This window comes from Sciurus carolinensis, chromosome 1, assembly GCF_902686445.1.
Source record: "Sciurus carolinensis chromosome 1, mSciCar1.2, whole genome shotgun sequence".
NCBI lineage: Eukaryota > Metazoa > Chordata > Mammalia > Rodentia > Sciuridae > Sciurus > Sciurus carolinensis.
Window position 1 is genome coordinate 75,550,390 of NC_062213.1, and position 13,975 is coordinate 75,564,364.

Genomic DNA, 13,975 nt, shown 5'->3' on the forward strand with positions numbered 1-13,975 from the left:
AGAGTTAGGGCAGTGAGGAACTACAAAGGGCATTGTAAATGTGATTAGATAGTTGTATCTACTAGCTGTCAATTTTTATTATTATTATTATTATTGTTATTATTATTATTATTATTATTTTGCAATGCTGGTGATTGAACCAAGGACCTTGTATATGCTGGGCAAGCACCCTACCATTGAACTACATCCTCAGCTCCTGGCTGACAATTATTGATTAGGGATTCTATCTTTTCTGGGAGACTGAAAGACAGAGGCCCTATACTTCCTGATGATTTTATTTCAAAGGAATGGTTTTTGGGTCCTTGAGAAAAATACTTCTGAGTTGCAGGAGGCACATATATCTCAAAGGGACAAAAGAGTGATTAAAAATGTAAGCCCTTTTTAGCAAATGTGAGAAAGGGTGATAAGGGACCTATGTCAATTGTAGACTAGAATAAATAGTAAATTCTTTTGGCAGCTTGAGCAGGCACTTTCAGGGTTCAGGGTCATCTTAGGGAACTGTTAAAAACTATCAGAGTGCTTGTTTAAGTCTTTTAAAGTGGGGGAGGAAGAGGACAAAATTATCTGTGTTGAATCTAGGTTTTATAGGCCATGATCAGGGCCTAATTAGGCGGACTTAGAGAAAACTGGCTAGATTTTGATCAAAGAGAGAATCTTAGTCTCTCCACCTACCAGTTTCTTTAATAATTAACTGAAAGAAGAGAACTTACAGTCTGGATTTTCTTTCTTGCTTGCTTTTTTTCCAGCTGAATTAATTTCTCTTCTTGGAATTCATAGCATCTATTGCAGTACTTCTCATATAGAAATGTGTAGTGTGGTACCTCTTGGCAAATCTCATCATCTCATCTCATCGTGTACCTATTCATGTATTTTTATCTTGGTTACCCAAAAAGATCACAATATCCTAAGAAGTAATGACCCAGTGTCTCTGGGTATCTGTCTACCAGTAATAGGTTCTGTGTAGTACTTGGATACATAGAAGGGAATCAAAGCACAGGGTGCTTGGGCACTTTGATTCCTTCCAAAAAATGTTAGTGTGTGTCCATCTATATGCTGCATTTTGTAGTGTTGTTGAGAGGAATTAAATTAAAAATGTCCAATCCTAGATTTTATTCTTGGTTTCCCTGCCTTCCCCCCAGAGTCCTGCCACTTATCAGAGAGAGATGAGATGGATATTCACCTTTTACTCACATTTAATATTAAATGTGTTTGAGCATACATACAATTTAGAAGCATGTTATTCAAGCATCCCTCAGTGGTAAACAATCACAAGTAAATTCTCAGAGTATTTTAGGAAGTCAAATCACTGTGGAACACCAGGCATACCCACTAGGATAGCTCTAATTAAAAAGTCAGATAATAACAAGTATTGGAGAAGATGTGGAGAAATTAGAACCCATCTACACTGCTAATGGTGGGAGTGATAAATAGGGGTAGCCACTTTGGAAAACTGTTTTTCAAAGTTTAGAGAAGGAATTACCATTTGACCCAGCAATTCCACTCCTGGATTTCAATTTCACCCAACACAAATGAAAGTCCAAGTCCACAGAAAAACTGATGCATGAATGTTTACGCCAGCATTAATCTCCAATTAATGGACTGATATGTCCATCAATTGATGAATATATAAATTAAATGTAGTATATTCATACAATGGAATACACTCCAGCAATAAAAATGAAGTACTGATTCGTGCTATAGCACCAATATACCTTGAGAGCATAGACCACATATTGTATGACTGCATTATTTGAAATGTTCAGACTAGGCAACTTCGGAGACAAAGCTGATTAGTGTTTGCTATGTCAGGGGCTTTGGGAGGGGAGGTTTGGGGTAGTAATAAGTAAATGCTATAGGTTTATTTTTGAGGTGATGAAAATGCTCTAAAACTGTGGGGATAATTGCACGTATACTAAAAACCAGAGTGGTTACATTTTAAACGGGTGAATTCTTTGGTATGTCAATTATATCTCAATCAAGTTGTTATTAAAATGACAAAAAGTCACGGGATTATTTCAACAATTGAGATTTGCGATCTAAAGCTACAAAATATTGTTGTTTCAAGTCCCCACAGTCAACAAATTGGTGGTTTATGGGCAAGCATCGATTTTCATTCGTAAAATTAAAATGCCCTACTGTAAGGACTGGCGCAATGTTTCGTGTGTAAAGACCGCTCCTCATCTGGCCTCTGGCCTTTGGTGGACTCCTGGGGCGGCCCGGGTGTGGGGCGCCTCGGGTCACCGCGCGCCCCTCCTCCGGGCCTGAGTCACTGCGCCGCCGGAGTCCCCACGCGAGGATGCTGCGGTGATCGCGGCCGGACGCCGCGGGGCCCCTGGGGCGCAGAGTCGGGCTCTCGGCCGCCCAGCGGCGCCGCTCGGGAAGCCAGGCCCGCAGCCGCGCGCTCCCGGACGGCCGCCGCGTCCGCCTTCCCTGTGGCTGCTCCGGACCTCCTCGGCGGGCGGCGGCGGGGCCTGCCGTGCGCTCCGCGCCCGCCCGCGCCTGCTCTCCATGGCGTTTATCCGGAAGAAGCAGCAGGAGCAGCAGCTGCAGCTCTACTCCAAGGAGAGGTGCGCACCCTGCGGAGGGAGGGCCGGGCCGGCGGCGGCGGGGAGGGCCCGGGGCTGACGGCCGGGTCGGGGCAGGGAGTGGAGACCTGAGGGTCGGAGCCGGAGTGAAAGCCGGCACTTTGTCCGAGCCAGGCGCTGGGGCCAGAGGCCGGAGCAGGAAGGGAGCGCCGGCCAGAGCCTTGGGGGACGGGGCCGGCGTGGGGACCGGGCAGAGGCCGGGCGAGGAGCGTGTCCTAGGCCTGAGTCCTGGTCTGGGTGGCGCCCGCCGGGTGTAGGGGCAGGAACCGGAGCCCGGGCCCGGAGCCGTCCTGCGGCGAAGCCGCGCGGGAGCCCGGGCCGTCTCACCCGGAAGGCGGCGCCGAGTCGGGCGCGGGTCCCCCCGAGTCCGGGAGCCCGGCGTTCGCCAGGGAACGTGGGTAAGCCGGCCGGGCGCACGTCCCCTCTTCCTCACACCCCGAAAGGTCCTTATCCGGGATCGGGTCCGAGCACTCGGGGTCGCGCAGCCCGGCGACCGTCCTCGTCTGCACTTGGGTGACGCTGATCTAAGGCACCGCGCTTGTTTCCCGACATCAAACAAATGCAAGGCCAGCTGTCTGTCCTAGTGGGCTGAAAGGAGGGTTGCCAGAAAGGCCTCATTCTGAGAAAAGCCAGGGTTCTCCCCGCCACCACCTGCACCCGCATACATCTCCCCGAGCAGTGGTCTTGATCTAAGCGTGTCTGAAGGCGCTGCGTTCAAAAGCGCGGGGCAAAGGGTCCTTTTCACCCGCGTTCGGGTAAGGATTTAGGGTCTCACAACAGTGCTGTTTAGGAGTGTCTCACCCCATCCCCAGAATTCTTTCTTAAGAAAGTTCACTTAGGCTCTTCCTAATGCTTGCTCTTGACCAAAACAATTCTTTCGACTTCTCAGGTTTGTGGTCTTAGCCAACTGCCAAAAGAAACTCTGGTTAAATCATTTTGCAAACATAGTTTTGGTTGTGAGAGCTATAGTTATCTCCTAATGCTACCAGCCTGTCGCGTTGTCTCAGAGTGGATACCAAGAAAGAAGATTATACATGCAAGTACAAGTGCAATTGAATATGTGTAATTTTTGTAGCATCTGCACCTGTACCTCTGTAGGTGTTGGCTCAGACACTTCCATCCAAACACTGGCCTCTCCAGGTTACCCAGTGTGAAATTGCATTTCCCTCCTGTAGAGAAATGACAGAAAACACTGGATTTGGCTTCCAAAAGCGTTTTTGGGAGTACGATGAGGTTGTAGTCACAGAAAGATTTGTTTGTTAAATAACATTTGGGCCACAACTAAAATAACTCACACTCTTTATTCCTAAGGCCTGTTTCTTGTATAAAGATTGTTTGGTACCAGCAGTATCCAGATTTACTGGTGCTCTGTATTAAATAGATGAAAATCCAAATGAACATTTTCAGAACTTTGAAACACTTGAATTGCTGTCATGTTCTATGTCCTGAGGGTCACATATAATAATTCTGTGACTTCTTTGATATACAGGGAAACTTGTTTTCTTTAGGTCTGCCTCGTATTTTGATGGAAATAATTTGTTTATTTTGGTTAGCTTATACAGCTCTGCAGTTTCACAGAAATCTTCTGCTCTTGTTATTTCCATGTATAGGCTGCTTTGTTGATGTCCATTGATCAGAAAACATTACAGCTGTCAACATTTGAAGTTAAGAGTTCTCACAACCAAAATATCTATCAATCAGGGTGCATCAGCTATGCCTGAGTGTCAGTAATTTGAAAACTTGGTGCAACATGTTTTATATTTATTTGGATTCTACTTACCACCCACATTTCTTAAAGCTTTGCTCCATGGCTTTGCAACCTTGGGCTGATGGGTATACTCTAAAGTAGGATGTTATTCATAGAATATTGATTTGAATTACAGGAATCTGACAATGGAGTATAGACTGGAATCATGCAGTCTCTTTTTAAGTTCTTGAATTCATCTGAAAAACAAGAGTATTTTAAACCTTTATGGAGCCCCAGGTTTACCATTTCTGCAAAGTTTTTTCTTGGCTTATTCCTTGGCAACAATAAACACATATTAGCAAGATTGACATAGACCACTGGCTTGGGCATACCCAAGATACTTGTTACTTTCCCTGGAAAACTTGAAGTTACCCATGAGTGACCTCATGTATTCTTTATGAGCTCATTGGCTTCTCTTATGCTAAGTTAGGGATTTTAGATTTCTACAGCTAACAAATTGTGACCCCAAAGAAAGAGAAATTTGAAGTTAGCATTTATTTCTTATGTTGATGCTGCTGAATTTGAAGGAAGTGATTTTCTTTCTTTTTTTTAATAAAAGTAGAAGCATAGAGACTGTCCTGGAGATTCTTGCATTGGTGGCAACAGAAGGAATGGAGAACATTAAATTGATTCTGGATGTTTTTAGGAGGTAGAATGAACAGGTTCCACTGTGTTATATTGCATCTAAAAGGTGACAGAGGAAGAATCCCAGTTAGAATTGTCAGATAAAATACAGGATACCCAGTTAAATTCAAATTTCAGGTAAGTAATTAATAATTTTTTTAGTATAAGTATATCCCATGAAAGTTTGGGATATACATACAGTAAAATATTTCAGCATAATATTTTAGTATAAATTTTTGTATAAGCATGTTGTTTATTTGAAATTCAAATTTAACTGGGTATCATGTATTTTATTTGCTAAACATGGTAATACCACCCTCAGACTTTTGAAAGGAATAAGTACACAATAGTGCCATTTATTGATGATGTTTGTAAAGAAATTCTTGGGTAATTTTCAGAATTAGGAAACAGACACTTAGCCATTCAAATTAAGTACACTAGTATCCTGGTTAAGATTTAGATAGCAGGAACCATATTAATGTACTAGTTGTTCAAAATATCCTGTGCAGGTGTTGATGAAGGTAAATGAAAAAAATTTAAATGACAACTCACATATAATCCTTGGAATTGTTAGGAATGGCAGATGTGGTCAGTGGGTTAGCAGATAAGGATATTTCATAAACTGCTGCTATTTAAGATATTTCTGTTTTAAGTTTAGTAGTAGAGTAATTGTTAAATATTTTTTGGCTTCACGTCTAGCTGTGGTGGTGGGACCACACTGATTTTCATATAGAGTTATGCAGAATTTTAGGTAATGAGGCATATTCCTCTGAGACGCAGTCATAGTTTTATCTCTGTAATGTTATGGAATAAATTAGTTGTGATTTGTAAGCAGTCATTTTAGAATAACACATTAGTGATCTTAATTCTCTGTTGGATACCTACATATTACATTCACAGTTTTACAGGCATTTCTAAGACCTCAACTTTGCTTCAGACATTGCATGGATATACGATTATCTTGGTTATGTTGATATTAAATTTCCTTAACTCAACATATTTGTTTAATCAATTGGACCTGTATTCATTATATTAAAAACACTTGTTGACCAGCTGTGGCCACACAGGCCTATAATTCCAGGTGCTGGGAGCATAGAAGAGGCAGGTGGATCCCGGAGATCTAGTTCAGCCTTAGCAATTTGACTAGACCCTCAATCCAAATAAAAACTGAATGCAGCTCAGAGGTAGAGCACTTGCCTCGTATGTGTGAGACCCTGGGTTCAATTTCCAGTCCTGCAAAATAAATAAATGAAAACACTTGTAAAGACAAAATGATTTGTTATACTCCTGTTTAATCTTTCATTTGTAAGGTGGATCATCCTAGTCCTTTAATCTCTCTTCCTGGGATATAACAGGTATTGAAAAGGAAAAATTGCAGAATCAGCACTCAGGAATGCTGATCAGTTGCAAGAAATCTGCCTAACTTAAAGAAATAGGGTTCATTTATTTTCTCACATAAAAAGAAGAATAACAGGAAAGGATGTAAATGTTGCAAATATTTTAACTTACAATTTCCATTGGCCTCACCCCAAATGCACACTAGCTTATACCCTTATTCTTTTATTCTACCACTTTAACTTCTTCCAAAATGGCTGTTTTTGAGAAGGCACAAGAATTGACCCATAAATAGATTTTGAGTGTGTTTGCTGTATGATTTCAATTTGAAAATGTCTTTTAAAATGTGATATAAAATAGCAATAGCCATGTAAGGATTCAGTGCTTGGTTTCTCCTAAATACCATTGTGATTTCATCTTTTACCTGTTAGATATTTCGAAATGCATCTTAAAATTTCCAACTCATAGATTTCAAAAAATACTTTTTTGTTATTACTTATGTATTATTTGTTTATTTATTGTGACAAAGGAGATAGAAACCTGGAATCCTAGCATGCTAGGCAGACTTGCTCTACCACTGAGCTACACACCTAGCCCTTTTTGTTTTTTTAACCTGTATCTCATGAATAGCTTAGAAATGTTATTTTCTTGGCAAAGTGAATCTTTTATGAACATATAATGACCTCTTTACATAAAGTAATGATTTTTTTTATTTTCTCTTAATATATCTGTCAGCTTTTTTGCGGGTTATTAGCATTATATTGAATTTACCATTTTAATATTTCTGTGTCCTTAATTAGGCATTTTTTATAGATAGCTTAGACTTTAACTCTTTTTAAAAGCTTTTAAAATTGTTAATATACTTTACATATAATGCAACTCAGGTAAAGATGATTTAAAGGCATGTAGCAAATATACCGGGATGTTATGACATTCAATATATGAAGAACTCTTCTAAGTCACTTAAAAAAGATGAATGCACCAACAGAAAAATGGCAGAGAACAAATAAAAAATGGAAAGAAACTATCATTTATTGCCAGTAAAGATGTAAAAACTTATTTTTCAACCTCACTACTAATCAGAGAGATGCTATTTAATATCATAAAATAGGATTTGTCATCAAGCAAATCAGAAAAGATTGTTCAAAGTGAGAGTGTAATGTCAATAACAGTGTGATGAGAAAGATACTCATTCACTGCTGATGGCAGTGGAAATTGAAAAAGAAATTGCAGAATGCAGTTTGGCATTTTTATGCTTTTCTGTATTACCTGAATTTTCTGCAGTGATCCTTTTATTATAAAAATACTTTATTTAAAAAATACATTTTGAAAATAAACTTTTTTCTAATTTTGATAATTTTTATCTTAAATTAGTTCAGTTGTATTTATAATTACAAACATATATTGATTCATTTTTGCTTTTTTATTTTACTCTTGTATCTTCTTTTCCCCCTTTTCTTCTTTGAACTAAATAAAGTACACTGGCTGTCTTTCATTTTTCCCTGAAGAATATGGAAGGTATATATTCTATTTCTGTTTTTCTAGGGTGTACCTGATATTTTACCCTCCTAACAGTGTAAAGATCTTTTTTTTTTTTTTTTTTTTTTTTTTTTTTTGCGGTACTGGAGTTCGAACTCAGGGCTTGTGTTTATGAGGCAAACACCCTACCAGCTGAGCTATCTCCCCAGCCCAGTGTAAGGATCTTGTAATACCTAACTCCTGTTTTCCCGTTCCAAATTATACTCTAATGTTGTTTGGTATTTTTATTAATTTATTTATTTATTTATTTATTTATTTATTGGGTACTGGGGATTGAACTCAGGGGCACTCAACCACTGAACCACATTCCCAGCCCTATTTTGTAGTTTGTTTAGAGACAGGGTATCACTGAGTTGCTTAGCACCTCACTTTTGCTGAGGCTGTCTTTGATCTCGTGATCCTCCTGCCTTAACCTCTGAGCCTCTGGGATTAAAGGCATGTGGCACGTTTCCTGGCTATTTGGTATTTTTATCACTATTTAAAATCTATACATTAGGCATTATGATTGTCCAGTTAATGCTTCTGTAGTTCTGGCTGCTTATTTACCGTTTTCTTTGTTCAGCATTCCTTTTTATATGTCTTATCTTTCTTATGGAATTATTTTTTCTTACCTGAAGACTGTCCTTCAGAAGTTCCTGAAACCAGGGTCTTATGATATAAACTGCTTCAGGTCTATCTGAACATACTCTTACTTTGCCCTTCTTTACAAAATCAGTTTTACTAGATCTATCTCAGCATTTTGAAAATTGTACATAGGTAAATGACCAGAGAATATTGCCCCAGATTTGCAGGAACAGTGTTAAAAAGAAGGGAGGATCAGAAAAGAAAAGGAAAAAAAAAAAAACAAAAAAAACCAGTAGCAGCTTGTTCTGTGTCCTCCTGGGGCAGTGCACAGCTACCTGACTGGGCCAACCTCAGGCTCTAAGAGACTCAAGGAGAGACCAAGGGCCAGGAGGCAGTAGGGCTCTGCTGTGGGCGAGCCTTGGTTCATCTGTCCAGTTCTGCATTTGTGACTATGAGCTGTCCTTGCCCCCTCTCCGGCTCATTTTGGGGGCTAAGTCGGTATGATGTTACAGGGTAGGAGTAGGATATGTTGCATCACTTTCATGGTTTGATGGGGAAGAACCAGCACTTTGCCTGGCATGATTAGGACCCTGGGGTCCAAGCCTTGTGACTGATTGCCTTAAACACAGCCAAAGCAGGAGCAGGATTCTGTGGATCTTTTCAAGAGACCACCTTCTCTTCTGGGACAGCAGCCTGCAACAAAGCAGTACTGCTCAAGTCTGCTCTTTCTATGTAATCTGTCTTTTCTCCAGCGGCTTTTAAGATTTCATCTTTGTAGTGTTTTGCTGTTTGTCTAGATATAGATTTCTTCATTTATAACTGCTTGGGGTTCCTAATGCAGAAATAGTTTTGGAAACTTTTGGGGTAGGCCTCTTGAAGTATTGTTTCTCCCTTATTCTTTTATGGTTCCAAAATGTCTCTTTAATACTTATCATCTTTATTTTCCTTTGGCGCATTATGGGTTCTTTAAACCCATTTTACAGCTTACTAATTTTCTCTGAAATTGCCTAATTTGGTGTTTAACCCACTATTTAAAATTTTAATTTGAGTTATTTTAAAATTTCTAGCTCTTTTTGGTTCATTTAAATAACTGCCGGGTCATTTTATCTTATTAAACATAACTATAAAATAACCAGCTGTAGAATATGAAATATTTGTGGCCTTTCCAGGTTTAATTAAGTGGTTTGTTGTTTCCCTGACAATCAGTAATTGTACTTCCTAGTGTGTTTAATAATTTTTGATTGTGGCTTCTTGTTCCTTGAAAATTCTTCCTCAAGAAATCTCTCAGGCCTAAGTGTAAAGTGTATTTTTTCCAGAAACTTTTCATTTGTTTCTGTCTGAGTAGGGAGAGGGACCCCATTCATTTCTCTTGGGTTTTATTTTACTATATCCTTTGGATTTGCCCCTAATAAGTTCAGGATATTTCTTGATTAGGAAAAAGCCCCCAGGGGAAAAAAGACTGTTCCAATGTCTACTGACTCCACAGGATGTCTGCTTGTGTTTATTTTATACTTCCAAGACTCTCCCTTACTTGTTCATCCTCTCAGCCAAGGACTCAAAAAGATTTTTATGGTGACTTTTCTAGCAATTTCAGAACATCTATAGTGAGGTTGTTTCTTTAGACATTGGAACTGCTATTATGCCTGAAATAAAATCCCAACTGACTTCTTTAAGCTCAGGTTTATTTATAGTTTCACTGGTTAAGAAGAGAATCTAGTCTTTATCTCCCTCAGTTTTATGTTGAAGAATATAAGGCCTACATAAGTGATTTGACCAAGGTCAAAAAACTAAGGCCTGGCTGAACTAAGGCCAGCACTACAATTCTCTTATCCAAGTTCAGCCCCTTTTCCAGTGTAACATACTGCTTCTGTTCTAAATATGAGGTCTATGGGCTACTGGCCTGTGCTTATCTTCATGGTTTTCCAGTTTAGAATGATTCTGGAATGGTTGAAGCCTGGTTTATGTGGGTATTGGAACCTTGATACTTCTTGGTGCTCTAAAAGTGTGGTACCCTGGCCAGCAGCAGAAACAAACCTAGGATTTGTTAGACATGCAAAATCTCAGGCCCCATTCCAGATCTGCATCAGAATCTGCATTTAACAAGATGCCTAGAGGATTGTGTTCGCATTAAAGTATGAGAAGCACCGTTCTAGATAACACCAAGTGTGCATTCATCCTGGGTTTTTGGTTTGCTGGTTAGTCCCTTCAACCATACTTCCTTCTTTATCTTCATTGTGTAGATAAGGCTTGTGAAAGCATCCTGACCTGGGCTATGACCCTTGAGAAAATTGAAAGAAAATTGAAAATTGAAGATTATTACTTTTACCTTTCTCTTGAGATTGTTGAGACTTGGGATTAGAAAGAAAGAACTGGCTTTACGAGGCATCAGTGAAAGGGATTTTGATATAAGAACTGTCTTGGCATCTCACGGAAGTCAGAGGGGAATATAATTTCCTGGAGTCTGACTGGGTGATAGAGCTTAAACTTACTACTGAAGGAGGTCTAAAAAGGCCAGGTGAAACAGCGAATTTGATTATGTTGGAGGACACTACCACTAAAATGAAGTGCTTCTGTGGGGGAGGAGTGGCTGGTAATTTGCATGAAAAAACAATGGTGCAGTAACTAGAAATACTATTTAGTCACTCAGATATCTCTATATAAATATGTAGAACATGGTTAATAAAATGAGCCAGATTGTATTACAAAGGAGGATTAGTGTATGTGTTAGATGTCACTGAAACTTGGTAGGACCAGACTCAAGATCAGAAAAGAAACTAGTGCTGAAAAGCGATATATTTATACAAAAGGAAAGTTGTGCTCGTGGAGAGCCCACTGGCTTTGAATATCAGTAAGATGTAAAACGTTTGTACCAACACTCATGACCAGAAGGAAAAAACCCAGAGAACATAATGGAAAGAGGAACAAAGAACATAATTGTATTCATAATTGTTATAGGCCAAGATAGTGGGTGGAAGAAATGGCAGATGTGTACCTGGTGTAGATCAGAAAACAGGAAGTGGCCATTCTGATACCTGCTGAAGGCTTAGATCTAATTACAGTTCTTTGACTTCCTTGTTGAAGTTTTAATTAATCCTAATGCAGAGAGCTTGGGAACTTTACTTAATTCTTAACATTAAAAAATTAATAGGTAGCAATGAAGAAGCTGCCAGAAAAAACAGTCATATCATGTTACTTATTAACTGAAACTATATTTTTAAGAAAGCAGATATTGAAAGGTTCAAGAAATAAAATGAGAAGTATTGACAGTTCTGGAGTCTTCAAAATTATTATTCTGAACTTCCAACTGAAATCATCTTTCCTACAGAGTTATGGATCAGGCAATAAGATAGAGTAATTGCACAGGTAGTGTTCCACCAGCCTTATAATATTTTTTAAAATATGAAGCAAGAAGGTTAAACACTGCTACATTCAAAATGTTAACTCCCCACTTGAGTAGAGGCTTTAAAAAATGCTATAGATTAAAATAACAAAAACAAAGCAAATATTCTAAAGTTGCATTTGAAATGAAGAAGTACTGACTGTGGCCTAGGACCCAGTCTGGTCATCTAACATTGATTTATGATGGAGAAAGTGGTCCTTATTCTGTACTCTGTGCATGACACTGATCGTCAGGATGAACTTTCATAAGATGCATGAAGATACAGAGAATACACATGTGTTCCTGGCTCCTGGCTTATCATCCTGGGAGAGTTTGAGAGTAAAAACAAAACTGTTTCAGTGATCTAGGAACTTTGAGTGCAAAGAACATGTACATATAGGTTTAGTGCTAATTTGAGATGAGACAGATGGTTCCTAAACCACTAGAAGAGGAAGTTGTCACCAATCTCCAGCATGAATTCACTACAAAGTCAAGTCATGTTATTCTAATCTCCTTTAGTAGAGTTCTTCTAACTTGTAGGTTCAGAAAATGCAGTAGATTTAGATCATCTGAACTTTGGCAGGGAATAAGATTTGTTTTTTTTTTTTTTTTTTGTGATATCTTAGTAACAGAATTAAGAAAGTGGAAACTAAGATTAGTATAGTTAGTTGAAATAGTATTGTCTGAATGACTGTGTTAGGGCTCAGAAAATGATACCCCAAAGTATGGCACTTCAGCATGTTAAGTACATTACATTAGAGCTTGGAAAGCCTTACCAGTGGCCTCAGAAGCAAAGTCCCCGCCTCTTGCCTTCCCTCCTCCAGTCTCTTCCTCCCTGTGAATGAGTCACAGAAACCAGAATTCCCCTTCCTCAAAGTGGGTCATAGAAACTAGAACCCTTCTCCCCCAAAGTAAACCATAAAACCTAGGAAGGTCATTTACTTTCTCCCCTCTTTTCTGAGGACCTTCATTTCAGAGGGGTCCTTCCCATACTCTGGAGGAAGGAAGACTTCCCAGAGGGGCAAGAAGAATCTGGACAGACAGGCCTTGTTGAGTTTTCCCTTGGCTTGTTTCCCTTGTGTCCAGTCATTTTCTTCATGGCTATCCATTTTTCATTGAACCTAAGGCCAAAAATGGGCAGTTTTCCTGTGTCTTAGGGTTTTTATTATTGAAGATTTCTACATCATGTTAAACTTTGATTAAACACGTTTTTTGGTCTTGCTTTTCTTTTATTAACCTGTCTTGTTACTGAAGTATCAGCTCTGATCCTGATGATGGGTGAGGAAAGGTGTCACATCTTCTGCCCCTACAGTGCTCTTCAAATATTGCTGTCAAGTGTATTATTGGGGGCATTTCCAGTGAGGTCAGTCACAGGATTGCAATCTTACCCTATCAGTTTTCTTAATTTTTTCTTTATTTCAGAAACTATTTAAAAAGTCCAGTTTGGATAAACCAACTCACTTGTTAAGCTCACTATTGTCAGACCAATGCAAGGATGGTTGTTGGGGTGTTCAGAGTATAGATGGCAAATATATGGCACCCGTGGCTCTCCAGGCCCCTGTGGATATCACAGCACTTTCTCCCATTGAGCTTGCATCACACCTGTCACAGTGAAGCCTCTCTTGCTTCTATCATTTGGATACAGGATTGACTGGTAAAACTGTCAGTACTGTTCATCAACAGAATGTTGAATAATTCTCAAGTGACTACAAATGCCAGGCTATCCCAAAAGACTGGAGTGGAGCTATTTGATGTTCTTGGCTAAGTGTTAAGCATGTAAGTATGCTTTAAAATTCAGTGACATTGCTAGGCACAGCAGCATGCAACCCGTAATCCCAGTGACTAGAGAGGTTGAGGCAGGAGGATCACAGGTTTGAGACCAGCCTCAGCAACTTAGTAAGACCCTGTCTCAAAATAAAACAAAAAGATCTGGGACTGTAGCTCAGTGGTAGAGCACTTCTGGGTTCAATCCCCGGTCGAAGAAACGACAAAGATTCAGGTGACACAAGGATAGGACAACATCTTTTTAGTAAAGTTGACTTGCTCCATGAGGAAATTTATCTAAAGAGAATGACTCCATACTCTGTAAATGTGGGTTAAACCAGGAATATTCAGGGCCACAGTCAAGAATCTCCTCAAGAAATAACTTATACAGCCTGATGTAATACTAATGGTTGAGACCATACAACTACAAAACAATGA

At 39.5% G+C, this 13,975-nt stretch overlaps 1 protein-coding gene across 2 annotated transcripts in view; it reads left to right on the forward strand.

Moving 5' to 3' along the window:
• Nucleotides 1-2,241: 2,241 nt before the first annotated feature.
• Nsmaf (neutral sphingomyelinase activation associated factor) overlaps nucleotides 2,242-13,975 on the forward strand; it is a 52,280-nt gene continuing 40,546 nt past the window's right edge. The window contains exon 1 of one of the 2 annotated variants that reach the window (XM_047516260.1): nucleotides 2,242-2,567. In XM_047516260.1, coding sequence (XP_047372216.1) covers nucleotides 2,509-2,567 — 59 coding nt within the window. In that variant the 5' untranslated portion in view covers nucleotides 2,242-2,508. The remainder of the gene's footprint in view (nucleotides 2,568-13,975) is intronic. The other variant, XM_047516250.1, reaches the window with a different exon arrangement.